Source organism: Photinus pyralis, unplaced genomic scaffold (assembly GCF_008802855.1).
Source record: "Photinus pyralis isolate 1611_PpyrPB1 unplaced genomic scaffold, Ppyr1.3 Ppyr1.4_LG6, whole genome shotgun sequence".
NCBI classification, from domain to species: domain Eukaryota; kingdom Metazoa; phylum Arthropoda; class Insecta; order Coleoptera; family Lampyridae; genus Photinus; species Photinus pyralis.
The window spans coordinates 14,694,647-14,710,261 of record NW_022170663.1 but is presented as its reverse complement, the minus strand read 5'-3'; the positions used below and the strand labels follow the sequence as shown (position 1 = coordinate 14,710,261).

Sequence of the window (15,615 nt, the reverse complement as noted above, 5' to 3'; positions counted from 1 at the left end):
TTAGGAAATCGGGGCTGGTAATATTTTGTTGTGGGCGCTATACGTATTTAAATGAAAAAGCTGTCAATATGAATCTGTTGGAAATCCGCTTGTGATGGACGAGTGTATTTGTGGTTATTTCCCTTACACTTAAAGTAGCCAGGTTCTATAGTGCTATCAAGAAATTTTTTTTTGGGAACATTTAACAAATTTTAAAAACTAAAGCACGGTGACTGCGTGTACGTCCAGTAGCAACGGTTTATCTTCTGTCATCGTTCTCTCATAGTTTTTTCCTAACCTCTCATCGTATTCTTTTCTAGATTACTCTGTTTACCTGTTTACACGTTTGAGCTTCTGTGTTCTTCGAAATAGATAATAACCTCTAACCATAAAATTGTTCTCCAGCAATCCTCCACCTTGCCAAAGTAGCATCCAAGATGGTGGATTCAAAATGGAAACCAAGATGGCGGACCAACTACCGAAATAACCCTGTGCAACTGCCGAAATACTCCTGAGGGGTCACCACCTTTTCCGAATTATTAAGGTTCTTACAATTATTGTCACACTTGTATCGAAAGGATAACCTTTTCTACTACAAGTAAAAGTTTAACACCCTAAAATGTTGGTTATTCGGTCATTAATTATTGCTAAATTAAATAACGACAGAGAAGATCAAATGTGTTTAATGATATTGATGTCATGCCTACGGTTCAATTGCAGGTGCTTCTTTCAATGCAAGTATTTAGCTTTTATTTGTTTTCCTATTATGTTTACGTTCCTTATGTACGTCGGCATATCAGAAAAAGTTATTCGTTCTGCCCCGATGTTCAAGTCAACATACGAATTATTTATTATTTTCCGACGTAGTTCGTTGCAAAGAGTAAACCTTGCACATCATCGTATTGTACGAGTATAAATTGTCTCAGATGATAAATAAGTTAATAAAATTTAAATTTTGATATTGCAGCAGGTTAGATCTTGTATATAACATTTCACTAATGGATGGATTTAACGGTACTGTTTATTTTTCACTAATTTTCTCCTGAATGATACAACTATACTTCTAACAACCTAAAGATATTTAGTACACTAAAAAAAGGTATTATAAATGAAAGGATTAATATTACGCAAATTGCCGAATAAAAAATGTTAAGTTGTTTATAACCCATGGACATGAAGTCATTTACATAAAAGTCAGGAAACTGACACATTGCTGGCGAGCAAATATTGAAGTACGAGGCCTCTTTAGGGCCGAGTACTTTAATTTCCGAGTCCGGTAATGTAATTTTACTGACGAGTTTTGTCAATTTTACCCGAAATCGTATTTTAATATAAAATTTCAATTGTTATATAGAACTGTTGACTAATGTCAATCTGTAAGTGATGACAGGAGTCATTATAGATTTAGCAATATATAAAATGGTAGCGGTTTTACAGACTCCAGGAAAAGTTATAGGTTAGGCTAGTTGTTACTGTCGTTAGTAAAAACCGTATTAGTACCATAGTGACAATGCAAAATGACATAGTAAGATAAGTTTTTTTTTTGGCCTAGACCAGTGGTCATTCAACCAGCTTCGTTATGTATAGTTTTGTTTTATTTTTTATTTTTTATTTTATTTTATTTTATTTTATTTTTATTTACAAAGTTATATTTCCATCTGCTAAAAATTCTATTAAACATGAAAAAGCGTTTTTGTTATTATATGCAAGAATTGACATAACATCTATTTTATTTATGTAAAATCACATATAGGGTTACGAAATAATGAACAAGTGGACAAACTCGCTTGGTTGGTAACCAAATCCGACACTTACAAAGGCAGCTATCAAATACCTTTGTGTTCAAACAGGAAAGCGCATTTATTTTCATTGTGGGCTGCAGACTGGCAGGAATTTTGTAAGATAAGTTGTTTTACATCTTACCTCTGAATGTAGAATACATGTTGTAATTAGTAGTAAAAGACACCCGGCGATTGCGACGCACAAACAAGCCACAAACAATGCGTGTTTCAGTCGGTTGCAGTACTTCTTGTAGATTGTATCCAATTCCGTTCCTTGAACTGCAATTAAAACACAATTATTAGGTTTCGCGAGAACAAATTTGGTGACTAGGCAGGTAACTTGATTTTTACTAAGGTTAACAATAACAATAGTGAACAATAGTATAATAGTTTCTTTCTTTTCAATAGGCTGCGATGCGCTTTAAACATGGGTTGTATCAGGGGTAGGTACAATAGTTACTCCGCTCGTAATCGGAAACCAGACTTTTGATCCGGCTCGTATTCAATAGCACTGATCCTTGAACTCGTAAAAATCGATGGGCGAAGGTTTTTACCCTTTTCGTTCTCGAGTTAGACGAGAAACAGGCAGACATGCGGACAAACGGACAAAACCATCGCATAAGGAGAATTTTTGTTCTTTCGAAAAATAAATAACTATTTTATTTGTTTATGCACTTATTATACAGAATGTATCCTTTCTATAGGTAAAATTACTACGTGATGCTTCATTATTTTCTGAGCAAAAAAGTCCAATAAAGATTTTCCTCTAGATGACTCCTTCAGGTAGATATTAACACTTTTAGATTTTGAAATCTGGTAACACGACAGATTGTGACTGATGCAAGGCATTCTACAATTTATACTTATTATTATTATTAAGTAAGAATGTAGAAGGATATTCAGAGACTGTAACACCATAATGGGAATTATTATGCAACCAGAGGACGTTGAAACCTCGGTGTGAAATATTCCATAAATTGGAGTCGCGTTCGGTCAAGGATAGATTAATTAAACGGGCTGGATTCTGTTTCGCTAAAAGAAAATTTAGTTGTGTTGCCGTTAGTGAACAAAAGGTGATTAAATTTGATTGTTGGAACATGTTCCCGCAGTTGAAAAAGCAATCTTCTATCTCCTAGACTTAATAAATATAAAGTTGAATAAGACCCCTTTTTACCAACTCATTTGAACATTAAAATCCAATTCTTCAACTCAGTTAGAAATCTCATTAATTAAATTTATCTTTATACGAAACGAACACAATTCTGTTAATATAAAAAATCACTTGAAATATACTTTCAAAAGATTTTTTTATTAACATGTGATTTACAAAGACATATTTTTTAAAAACCCCAATTCTCTGTTAAAGACTCGGTTAGCTAAATATAAATCAAATGTTTAACGTAAGTGTAACTCATTAACTTTAATTTTGAACCACGCACTATACTCTGTGGTGGTCACCAACCGAATCCTTCTTTCTGAACCTACCTGATTTAGTCCCCACGCCCTTTTTAATGTTTCAGCACGCCCCAAAATGGGGCTAATAATTAATCATCAGCCATCATTAATCATTAGTCAATCTGATTTATTTAGTCCGACGAATTACGCGCGCGTTAAAGCCACCAATAGAACTGCAGCCTAGCGATTCTCACGGAGCTGTATGATCTCATTTAGTTTTAGTCACGTAGAAGACAGTAAGATTGGATTACGGCCCGTCAGACTGGCACTGGTAACTTTCCCAGATGATTAACAGATCGTGACGCATCCGGAATTACCCATAAAATACATATACTGCCAAATTAATTCGGAAACTATTGACTTTTAAAATTTTGCAAATAACATTCTGGAATTTTGTTTTTTTCTTTCCCCCCATACATCTAAGGGTAAATCCCAAATGAATGTAAAGATATCAAAAAACATAGAGAAAGAAATCTCCCCCTAAAATGATCAAAAGGTATATCCCCAATATCTCAAGAGTGTATCCTTTAAAAGTGTAATCTACCTTCCGTAATATGCATTTATTGTGACTGTAAATTAATTTGAATATATCCACTTCTAATGTATCTAATAAATTACATGTCATTAGTGGCACACCCCTAATCTCCCCTGTTAATAATTAATGTTTACAAAAGCTTTTAATGCGAATATTTACCATCTCTCCGGCTCCTACGGTACAGATTATCAAATTTCGAAATTAACGCCTTGTTCATACATTGTCCCTAAATTTACCAAAAACACGTTCTGTGGCTGTTAATTGTCCTTTCTCTAAACATTAATGTTAGTCGGCATCTTTCTATGTTAAGATTTCAGTCTGTGCAGTGTATATGAATGCAGCTTACTTGCACATCCCGCTTATAACTCCGTTTATTAAACGAAATGTAGTTTCGTAACTTTGTATAGCGGAATTTCTATGCTGGGATGTAATTCATACACCTTCATATCGGGAACTTTATCAACTATTATGAACATGGCTCCCTGGCAAATGTCGGTATGCTATAAATAACGTCACATATCCTTTTTTAATTTAGTGGAAATTGTTCAAAAGCGTTACAGTCTGGAAGCTGTCTTAAAGCTTCCACGATTACTCCACATAGTTATCAGAAATTCCAAATTGATTGAATCCTTTAAGACCAATTAAATCAAATTCTACGTTGTACAAATTCTTTCTACATTAGATTTTAGAGGTATTCAAAGTTTACTTTGAAAAATAAATGGAACTAACCCTGGACTACAGAATTTTTTTCCTAATTATAATGAGCTAGATTACGACGTTTGCCTTTACTTGTGCGTGGCAATAGTTTCTGAGACGATGATTTTCATACACTCAGTTTAAGGAACGTGTATTGCAGTTTAGTATAATTGGAGAAAATCCTTAATGAGCACAGCCACAAAATAATGATTTCAAAGACGGTTGCCACAGTGAGACCGATTGAACTAAGTTTATTTATCGATAGTTTTAGCTACAATTTCGCCTCTTTCATATACTATTTAATTAAACGTTACCACGAATCCTACGGAATTTGTTCGACCAACACATTTACTTTTGCCTTCGAAAAAAAGTACATTTACTCTACACGTAGCACACAATTTATAAATTTCCTCTTCGTTTGATCACGTAATAGTTATCCTTTGGTGTAAGTATATTAAAAACGTAATTGCTCCGGCCGCTAGCTCGACATAAAATTTGTTCACGGTGACTTTCAATTTTCCTGAACCACCGTTATGATTCGAAACAATCGTTCAAGAAACACAACTAATTCCAATTTTTCACAACGCACAAATTCTAATTTCTCTTTTAATTAAAATCTTGCAATCTCTCCCCGATGGCTAAGAGATTTCATCTATCTCTTCATTCAACTCTGAACGCTCACAATAGCGAATTTTCTTTAAAATGGCGACGTGTACATTTTCTATTGGTTAGTGTCTTTTTTCCTACCAAACCTACACGGCTGTTAGTCATTTCAAAATAAGCTGAATCAAAGATTTTCACGGCTACTTTAGAAGAAATGTTACTCCATATAGGTACGTATTAAACCGACTGCAATTCTATCTCTGGGCTCGCAATCTAGACGACAAAAACAATTAAAGAACAAATGCTCATTGAAAACCCCTGCGTAAAAAAGACACATATTCCATTGACTCCAATCATCCAGATACACTTCAGAACCTTAATATTTTTTACAGCTTTTTTTTATATCTTTATTGCAAATTTACAATCTACTTCATTTAGAGTATTAAGTAAATGTGATGTATGACTTTGACTTGGAAGGGGAAGTGTCCACTGACAATTCACCTTATAGTTCACTTAGTGTTACGGGGGTAGACCAGCAGGCCAGGTTTTGTTTAATCTTCTGATGGGTGGTCCATCCCTGAAGAGGATTTCTATGAGGACGTTTGGATTACCTGTAATTCGTTGTTGGTAAGCGGCAGAGACAGTGGTGATCACGTCCGTGACATATGGAATTTGAAGGTCTTGATGGAGTATGAAGTTGCTAACGTACCATGGAGCGTTAACGATTGCTCGGAGTGTTTTGTTTTGGAACGCTTGGATTGGTTTTAAATGAGTGGGTTTGGCACAGCCCCAAAGCTGGATACCGTAAGACCAGATGGGTTTCACCATGGTTTTGTACAGCAGGAGTTTATTTCTGAGAGAAAGTTTAGATTTGCGTCCCATGAGCCAGTACATTTGTTTGACTTTGTGATCCAACTGCTTCCTTTTCGTTTGGATGTGTTTCTGCCACGTCAGTCGTTGGTCTAAATGGAGTCCTAAGTATTTTACTACAGTGTTTACAGGTATGGGAGAACCGTTGTTTGATACGGCCGGACAGATTTCTTTGCGTTGGGTAAAAGTGACTTGAACTGATTTGGCTTGATTCTGCCTGTTGAGGGCCCAAAACAAGAGAGGGATAATAAATAAATCTTGATTCGCCATTTGGAATACCATTCACTGAGCATGTTGAGTTGGGATTGCATGTTTACGGAGGAGGTAACCGGATCGTGGTCAGAGGAGAGAATAGCAACGTCATCCGCAAATGCCGCAACTGTCATGTTATGCAAGACGGGTAAGTCGGCAGTATATAATAGGTAAAGGAGCGGGCCGAGCACACTTCCCTGAGGGACCCCAGAATGTATAGGATTTAAAAATTATACTTTACTTATTTTTGCGCGAAAATTGAAAAACTAATCCAAACAAGAAGCTTACGTCACATGCATTAAGAAAGTACACGCGGTTGGATTGTTCTAAATTTTTACAGTGTCGATAGGTTTTTTTTTTGTATATTTTTACCTTAAACACAGTCCAAGTGATTGAAAGTCTTTTACCTTAAAGAAATGCCCACTTTTGAAATTTATTAAATGTCGACGCTCATCTACAGATTTTTTTTGTATACTTTTACTTTCAGAAAGGTGCAAGCAGCTGAAATTGTCTAAACTTTCAATCAAACTTGTATATTTTATTTATTACTTACCTCCGATTAACCCTCCTAATACCAGGTGATTTTTAAAACCCGAGTCCGCTTAAATTCCAATGTTTTTTTGTTACCTATTCTATAACACATTGGTTATAAAATAATTAGTGTATTCCACTCATGTATACAGTCAAAATTTTTTCCCAATTTATACTTTGGTAAGCATAGGAAAATGTACACATATACCAAATATGCTATTGAATTCTCCATCTAATCTAAATGATTTTCGTCCAATCAGTATGCTACCAACTTTATCAAAAACCTTAGAAAAAGTAATTGAGAAACAAATTAGAACCCATTTGTCCTTAAATAAGTTAATCCCGGATGTCCAATCTGGATTCAGATCTATGCACAGTTGTTGCACTGCTCTTTTAAAAATTGTAGACGATATAATTTCCACACTGGACCAGGGTAAAGCAACTATTCTTGTTTTGCTAGATCTCTCTAAAGCATTTGATACGTTAGATCATGCCATGCTTCTAGCTATTTTACATTACGTAAGTTTCAGTCCGGGAGCCATAGCCTTAATTGACAGTTATCTTTCCAACAGGAAGCAAGCAGTTAAAATATCGACTTTTAAAAGTGTTACCCGGGGAGTACCACAAGGGTCCATTCTTGGACCATTATTGTTTCTTATTTACACATGCACCACAGTAAATTGTCTCCAATATACCACATTACATTCTTATTCTGATGATACGCAGATTTACTATTCATTTCCAGCTGCAGATGTAAGTAACGCTTGTAAACGCATAAACGCAGACCTACATGCTTTGCAAAACACATTTCAATCTCACTCTCTACATTTAAATTCAAGCAAATCTACTGCAATATTGTTCAGCGGCGCAAATCAGCGGGAAATGCTAATGTCCCAAATCAATATTAATATTAGGAATGAAGCGATTACTTTTAAATATGTTGTAACTAATCTAGGTCTATATCTTGATAATAAATTGCGTTTTAAAAACCATATTTCTATTTGTCTCCAAAAAGCTTACGGCAATCTTAAAAAGATTTACTCTATTAGACACTCTTTAAATATAAACATAAAAACTCTTCTTTGTAAATCTCTAGTCCTTTCTAAGTTGAATTATTGTGATATACTTTATAATACTTGTCTAGATACTAATGATGAAAAAAAAAAGGTGCAGAATGGATGTATGCGATTAATTTTCGGCAAAAGGAAATATGATAGAATCACGTATAAATTTTTAAATGGTATTATCATTTCAACTTTCAATTTTGGGTTGAGTGGAAGAGCAGGAAGTAATAATTTTTGTTACAATCTGAACTCCGCTCTGTGAGAAGTGAGTAGTTGGTAATAAAAACACATTTTTTTTCGGGTAAGGTGTAGCTCAATAAAGGCATTATTATTATTACTATTATTATTACCGCTTCACAGTGAACTTGAACAAAGATATGTCTGGAAATAACGAGCTATATCAAGAAACGTATTGCAACAAGCGAGCGTGGTTGCTACGATTTCTTCGGACCTAAAGGTTTCGGTTCATTCTATGAAAATCCGACCACGTGACAAAAATGCAGGTTTACTATTCGTTTAAAAGGGTACCCTACTCGCGATTGTTTTTTTTTGCAGAAATAGGGCTCGTTTCGGTATTTTTACGGGGTGAGAGTTGAAGAGGAATTTGCGAGCGATCATGTAGTCTACTTGGGTCAGTTGTTTCTACTGTTAGAGAGGTTTTTTGTGAACCATTGTGCACCAATGTTAGTGCGTTGAAATTGAATTTTTACCGAGTTATAAGAGCAGACCTTATTCTGCATATCTGAAGAGATTCTTTGTGCGATTTCAAGAACTGGATCGTGCATTTTTGGAGTAAATTTTATACGGAGTTGTTACCTTTGTAAGATACACATGGCACGTACATTACTTCACGAATTGTAACGATATAAAGGAATATTTCCAGAACGTCTTTCAATTTTGTTTCCTAGTAAACTTCAATGTCGTAACTAAAATTGATCGTTAAAGACATTGAATTTTCATTAAAACTTTGGGGAATTCTTACCCTAAAATTGAGCACCAGTTTCCATTTTGTAACGGTTGCAGTCTAAATAATTACACCCATGGTATAATAAAAAATTACACCAAAGCTTTTCTATCTCCTTAATTAATTAGAAAATCTCATTTTTTCAGTTGGGCGTAGCATGCTAAAGAGGTCTGAAATATGCAAAATTGAATGTGTTATTTCCAATGTTCGCGATCTTTATGTAGAAAACAAAATCATAAAAGTATATTCTTTATTCCACTTTATGCTCACATTTTGTTTGACATTAAAAATTTAACAAAATAGCATTAGTGCAGAAATAATTTTTAAGCAGCAACAAATCTCTGCCCTCTGTGTCATTCTAATAGATAAGGATCAGAGCATTGGTAACAGTAAAAATGTAATGAATTTGTCCTGGGCGGAAAATAAAGATAGCTACGCTTGCATGTATAGACACATGTTAATGCATATTGCAGGCAGAAATACGGATGTAAAAAAACCGGGGTAGGTTTAGAAATAAAACACTGGATACTGCTTGATTGTTGATTGGTCAATGTTTTTCTTTGATTTGCCAGCAAAAGATCCATTCAAGCGATGTCAAAAAAGATCAAAGCAATGCACTAGAAATTCCAACCCTTTCTATTTACACTGTTGCAGGTTGCATTCGAATGTGTGGTTGACACAGGTACTCTTTGCTCACGGCACTGAAATACAAATATCTACCAATAATCTTTAGATGAATAGGGTTGCCATCTCAAAACTCTACCAACTAGGACAGGAAGCATGAAAACCCCGGATTTAGGGATTATAAACCCGGACAAGGGTGGAACGAAAAAAATTTTTTTGTAATATCTACCCGTCATAGCATTTAAAACGTACATTTAGTTAAGAAAATGAAGTGTACAAAATCTCAATGAAAACAAAAGATATCCTGAGGTTCCTAATCGGCCTTAAAGTTTCCGTATAATTTAGCCGTTTCCCGCCTATTTCTAGCTGAGTTGTAGATAAGAATACCATTCCAGAGACGCCAATAGGCGAGGGGGAAGGAATTTGTCTGTTTCCACGGACCTCGCTACACTATATAGTGTTTTGTCGTCAGTTGCTAAGTGGTAATACACCTTTGCGCGCGTCATGTCTACTAGAAGTAAATATCGTTGTGAAATTTTTGGTGATCCTAAAGAACTAGACTTTCGTGTCTTACCGACCTACCGTGATGTAATGTTGTACTATTTATTCGTTCAACACGAGCTCAAAGAGAAGAAATCTTCAAAAGATCCTTCGATTCGGGAAATTTTAGAAATTATAATACCGAAAATTGAAAATGTTTGGAAAAGTGCATCTATTCCTACGGTTTCGCGTCGTAGAATTTGGAATATGATAAAAGATTTTCATGGGCGTTATAAGAAATTACAGAAAAATCTTAAATTGATAAAAGATGCATTCAAAACGTATTGAATCATTTAAGGGCGAAGCATCTCGTTTGTTCGATATTGCTTCTTGCAAATGCGGGGCTAAAATTTGTAAATGCGACAAATATCATAGAGTACCGGCTATGGAGCAAGATTTCTTGTTAGATCAAAGAACCACCAGAAATATGGCTATCGGATCGGTCGATATCGTAACAACCCAAAAGCTAAAGTCTGCCGAACAGCGAAAGGCAAAAGCAGATGCTCGACTCAATGCTTACAAACTTCAACGAACATCCAGCAAAAGGTAAGGTAGAGAATTTATAATACTTCCTAAAATTACTGACGAAAATGCATTTATTTGCAGCAGTTCCAATGATGGCAAAAATTCTGTAAGGGGTCGACCAAATGCTCCGTCATTAGATGTAGCAACGTCTTCATTTAATTGTGAAGAAGCAGGTCCCTCTTCCTTAAATACGGTTAGCCATAGCCATTCATCGCAAATGAGGACCAAATTGCCTTCTCTTGGTCTTGCTTGCGACAGAACAGGGGTGTCAAATGGTGCAGCTGCAATAATTGCTAGTGCCGTGTTGGAAGATGTTGGTCTGATAACAAAAACTAATCCTACCATGACGATCGATCGAATGAAAGTAAGGAGGGCAATAGAGGCACAACGTCGTTTATTAAACGAAGGCGGGAACAGAACGAGATTACTAGGATTATTTTTTGATGGCCGCAAGGACAAAACGCTAGTTAATGAAAAAGAAGGTGAGGTATTTCACCGAAGAACAATCTCAGAAGAGCATGTCGCTGTTTTAGAGGAACCTGGATCCAGGTACGTAGGGCACACGACCCCAATCGTCGGTACTGATCTTGGCATTAAGAATTCTCTCCAGGGTTTAGTCGATGAAAAATTTTACACAACAGACTTAGTGGCTATCGGCTGCGATGGTACTGTTACTAATACAGGATGCAAAAATGGCGTGATTCGATTAATGGAAGAGGAATTGGGTCGGCCCTTGCAGTGGCTAATTTGCCTCTTCCATTTTAATGAACTACCTTTACGGCATCTAATAACACACCTTGATGGCGAGACAACTGGGCCACGTGGATTTAAAGGTGATATAGGTCAAAAACTCGAGAACTGTGAGAAACTTCCTTACTGAATTTCACCCTATTAAAAATAACCTTCCGGCAATGGATTGCAGTAAATTCAATGGTCTTAGCACCGATCAACAATACCTTCTCGAGATGGTACAAGGAATAGAAGCAGGGGTTATTTCTGCATCTTTAACGGCACGGAATCCTGGAAAAATGTCTCATGCTAGGTTGCTCACAACTGCCAACCGGATTTTGAGGCTATATACCGCAACCAAGGAACCAACTGCCAATTTGCAAATTCTTACCGAATATATCGTAAAGGTTTATGCTCCGTTATGGTTCAACATAAAGCTTAAACCTTCTTGTGTTGAAGGTGCAAGGCATTTTTATAGAGTGGTGGAATTTTCTAGGTTTTTTCCAAAAAACGTATTGAAAATTATCGACCCAGTTATTGAGCGAAACGCTTTTTTTTGTCACCCAGAAAATATACTGCTTGCACTACTTACGGATGAAGACCTAACGTACAAAGAGCTTGGAATTAGGAGGGTTCTCAAAGCAAGAAAAAACTACAAACCAGGAATTCGTGTGTTCACAGTACCTTCAATAAACTTTAAAGCAACACACTATTCACAATTGATTTTCTGGGACCAGGTGAAATTATCGGAGCCACCTTTAACCAAAAATATGGAACTAGATTTAGGAAAGACAGTCAAGTTTGATTTTCCTCCTTTTCCTTGCCACACCCAAGCAGTGGAACGCTGCGTGCGCCTTGTGACTGAAGCATCCGCTGCTGTTTGTGGTCCAGAAAATCGAGAAGGCTTCATCCAGGCTCGTATAAAATCAAGAAATATTCTACCGACATTTGAAACAAAAGCAGACTATTTCTTAAAGAAATAATTTCCGTGCTTTCACAATTACATTTGTATTACACTTTTGGTTTCGCTTCTTGACTTAAATATCTAAGGACCTGTTGACTTATTATTTTTATGGCACCTAGTTCTAAATGCCAAACTATGTTTATTTGGAAAAAAAATATTAAAACCATATCTCGGGATATTGTTTTATTTTTAATTTTTAAGGCCATTTAGGAACCTCAGGATATTTTTGGATGTGATTCAGATTTTTTACGCGCTTTTCAGAGGTAACAAGGAACATTTTAAGTCCTATGACAGGCAGATTAGAAAAAAAAAGTGAAAAATAGTTTTTTGCTTTTTTCAAGGCCATTTAGGAACCTCAGGATATTTTTGGATGTGACTCAGATTTTTTATGCGCTCTTCAGACGTAAAAAGGAACATTTTATGTCCTATGACAGGCGGATTAATGAAAAAAAATTTAAAAAAAATTTTTTCGTTCCACCCGGCGGACATATCAACTGAATTTAATAAAAAATATTTTCTAAAGAAATAAAACAACCAATTAATTTTTATAAATAAAACAAGGCGTACTCTTATAACGAAACAAAATCTTCTTTAACTGTTAGGAATCAACAACGGCTTATCTACATTTTTAAATTCTTTAAATGAAGTAATAATATACTTTTTTAACAAAATAAAATACAATTTATAAGAGCTAATAACAATAATTTTTAAATGAAACAAAAATTTGGTCTTTTAGTCAAATGAAATATTTAGGGAACTACTTTTCAGATCTTCGGTATTTATCTGTCTTTCCAATAGCCTTTAGAATAGCTTCTTTACTTAAAAGAAATTTATAAAAATCTACACAATTATAATCTTTAAAATTGTACTTTATTTTTATCACTGACGAGACTGTTTCAATATTCAATAAATTCCTTTATTTTGTCCACTGTTGTGCCACTAGTGAAAATACTGTTTCAGCGTTGTCATTATGAGCTGGAATGCAAAACTAGTAGCGTCCCAACGAACGAGCGGACGGACGGACGGCCAAGTGGCTACAATAGCGCATTTTTTTGTGGAAATGCGTTAAAAAGTAGTGCGCAATTTTCAATAACTCCGAGTATCTATAAATGAGCATTCGGTGTTTTAAAAATTGTTACCAAAACTGATTTACGCTTGAAAGCTTATCTTGTTGGTTTAAATTTTGACAGAAAGATTTTTAATTCGCCCACTCAGTACCTCAAAACCCGGAGTACCATTGAAAACCCGCCCGGACGCTCCCCGGACGCCCCCTAAACTAGGACAAATCCGGGGAAATCCGGACGGTTGGCAACCCTAGATGAAAACCAGTAAATAAGGCTTTCAAATACCGGAGCTCTTCAATCACTAAAAAAGAACCATTTAAAAAGCTCGGCCAAACAATGTCAGATATTATGCGGAAGCAATTAAGCAAATATCGCAAATTTACGCGAGCGTATAAACAGAGATTGTAAAATTAGGACTCCCAATTAACTTGGTGCCACGATTACATAATCGGGTTATGGTCAACGTAAATGATTTACCGGCTGATATGAGACGATGAGCACGATAGGGTACTCTCATTGCACCTGTGGTTGATTTTTAACTTAATTACACATAATTGAATATAATAATATTGCGTAGTGTTAGATCATAAACATTCAAACGAAGAAGATATACGAATAAACAACCAAACATTTCGATTTGTCATCCTGATTTCGTTTTATAATTTATCAACATATTTTTTCAAAACAATACTAATGTTGTTTACGTCGAAAAATTTACGTAGATGCTTTATAATGAAAATACAGCTCAATATACTCACATTTCAACAATACGTGGATAATATGATTCGAGCGAAATTGCAATAATGAAATGTACGTAGATTTTAATGCATATTATTATTATTACTATTATTTTATAATGTTTGTTTAAACCATTTGGTTATTAATTAAAATGTACTGTAACGTGAATTTTGTTTCGTGATTTATTTATGTACAATTAATTACCTAAATAAAATTATAATGTTCCTTAAACATAGTTAGTTATCACTTACGTGTACCTACTCAAATTTGTAACATGTACGAGCGCTGAATTTCACTATTTATCACTTCACCATCATCCACTAATCCATTATCGACTTGATGGCGCCTTGCTATTGATGTAGAAAATTCGCGAAAGTACAACTACAATCCTTACCAATGTAAATTTCTATGTTAGGTAATCTGGTTTATATAATCGGTTACTTATTCACGCGCCTGTTTCAGATAAAACATTTTAAATTTTATACCACTTTTGGTTATACCATAAGTAGATTCACACTTCACCATTTTAAATGCGATGGTCTAATTTTGAATCTCTTTAAAACATTTTCTGGGGACGAAAATTGCCGAGGGAAAGTTTTTGTTAGCGAATTTAGCGGAGCGAGGGCATTTCCTTAGTAGGTTGGTATACGTGGTGGTTCAAAATAAAAAGTGTTACGAGACAAACGTTGTGAAGAGACCTGGAATCGATTTTCGTATTTAACAATAATTTATATAGATTTATGATACTATTTGCCTCTCTTCTAAAATCTAAGCTATCGACATTGGACCTTACTTGTGGCCGTAGCCAATGGGGGGATCAATACCATCAGTCTTTCTCTGTACAGCTTCAAGTTCAGTTCTGTGACAGTTATAGTACGGATACCGCACCAGAGCGCAATACTGTCAGTGATCAAGGGTTTCATATAATACCTTTAAAGAAGAGATGTTTGTAAATCTTCTACTGTTCCGTATGGCAAATCAAATGGCGCAGTTTTTCATGCCATATCTGCAACGTCTCTTTAGATGAATTATTGCTTCACTTACCATTGGAATTCAAGGCAACTCAATGTCCAACTTCTTTTAAAGGAAACGACGTTCTGCCACCACGTTGAAAAATCGGGACGACGAGAGACGGAGATTATTTTAATTTTACAACAAATTTACAGTTTTTGTATATAAAGTGCTATTTATTAAGAAGTAGACATAGGGATTTACGTATATTGTTTTTCCCTATATCTACTTTTAAGACAAAATCTCTTCTGAAGGGCGCTTAATTAATTTTAGTTTTCTCTTAGAATCGCTACAAGCTTAACCATGAATTCTCTAAATTTGTATCCACAAGCAATCCATTCTATTGCTTATTAATCAAACAATGGCTACAAAATGACTTCTTGTTTACGCAGACGGCCATACTTAATCGTTAATTTGTTTGATTTATTTCCGCCCTACGAATCAAACAAAATGTTAGGTCTTAAATCATTACTAAATAGGTACGACTATATGAGACGTATGTGGCAAATAGCGGAAGCTGATGCTAAAAAAACGTGCTCCATTGCAGTTTCCACGACACTCAAATGACCTCATGCCGAGTTCGCAGTGGTAATCAAATACCCCTAATTAAGATAACTAAAAATCCTCGACATCTCGGCTCCAGACATCCGCAATCATTTAAGAAAACAATGCTCTATAAGCATTGAGAGA

At 35.3% G+C, this 15,615-nt stretch overlaps 1 protein-coding gene across 1 annotated transcript in view; it reads right to left on the bottom strand.

Annotated features, from left to right (window-relative positions):
• The window catches only part of LOC116174497 (adenylate cyclase type 2-like), a 71,786-nt gene extending 65,481 nt beyond the window's left edge, over nucleotides 1-6,305 (bottom strand). Inside the window, exons 1-3 of the mRNA XM_031492431.1 lie at nucleotides 6,199-6,305; nucleotides 5,759-6,136; nucleotides 1,903-2,110 (exon numbers count right to left, since the gene is read on the bottom strand). Coding sequence (XP_031348291.1) covers nucleotides 1,903-2,110; nucleotides 5,759-6,136; nucleotides 6,199-6,305 — 693 coding nt within the window. The remainder of the gene's footprint in view (nucleotides 1-1,902; nucleotides 2,111-5,758; nucleotides 6,137-6,198) is intronic.
• Between the last annotated feature and the right edge of the window lie 9,310 nt (nucleotides 6,306-15,615).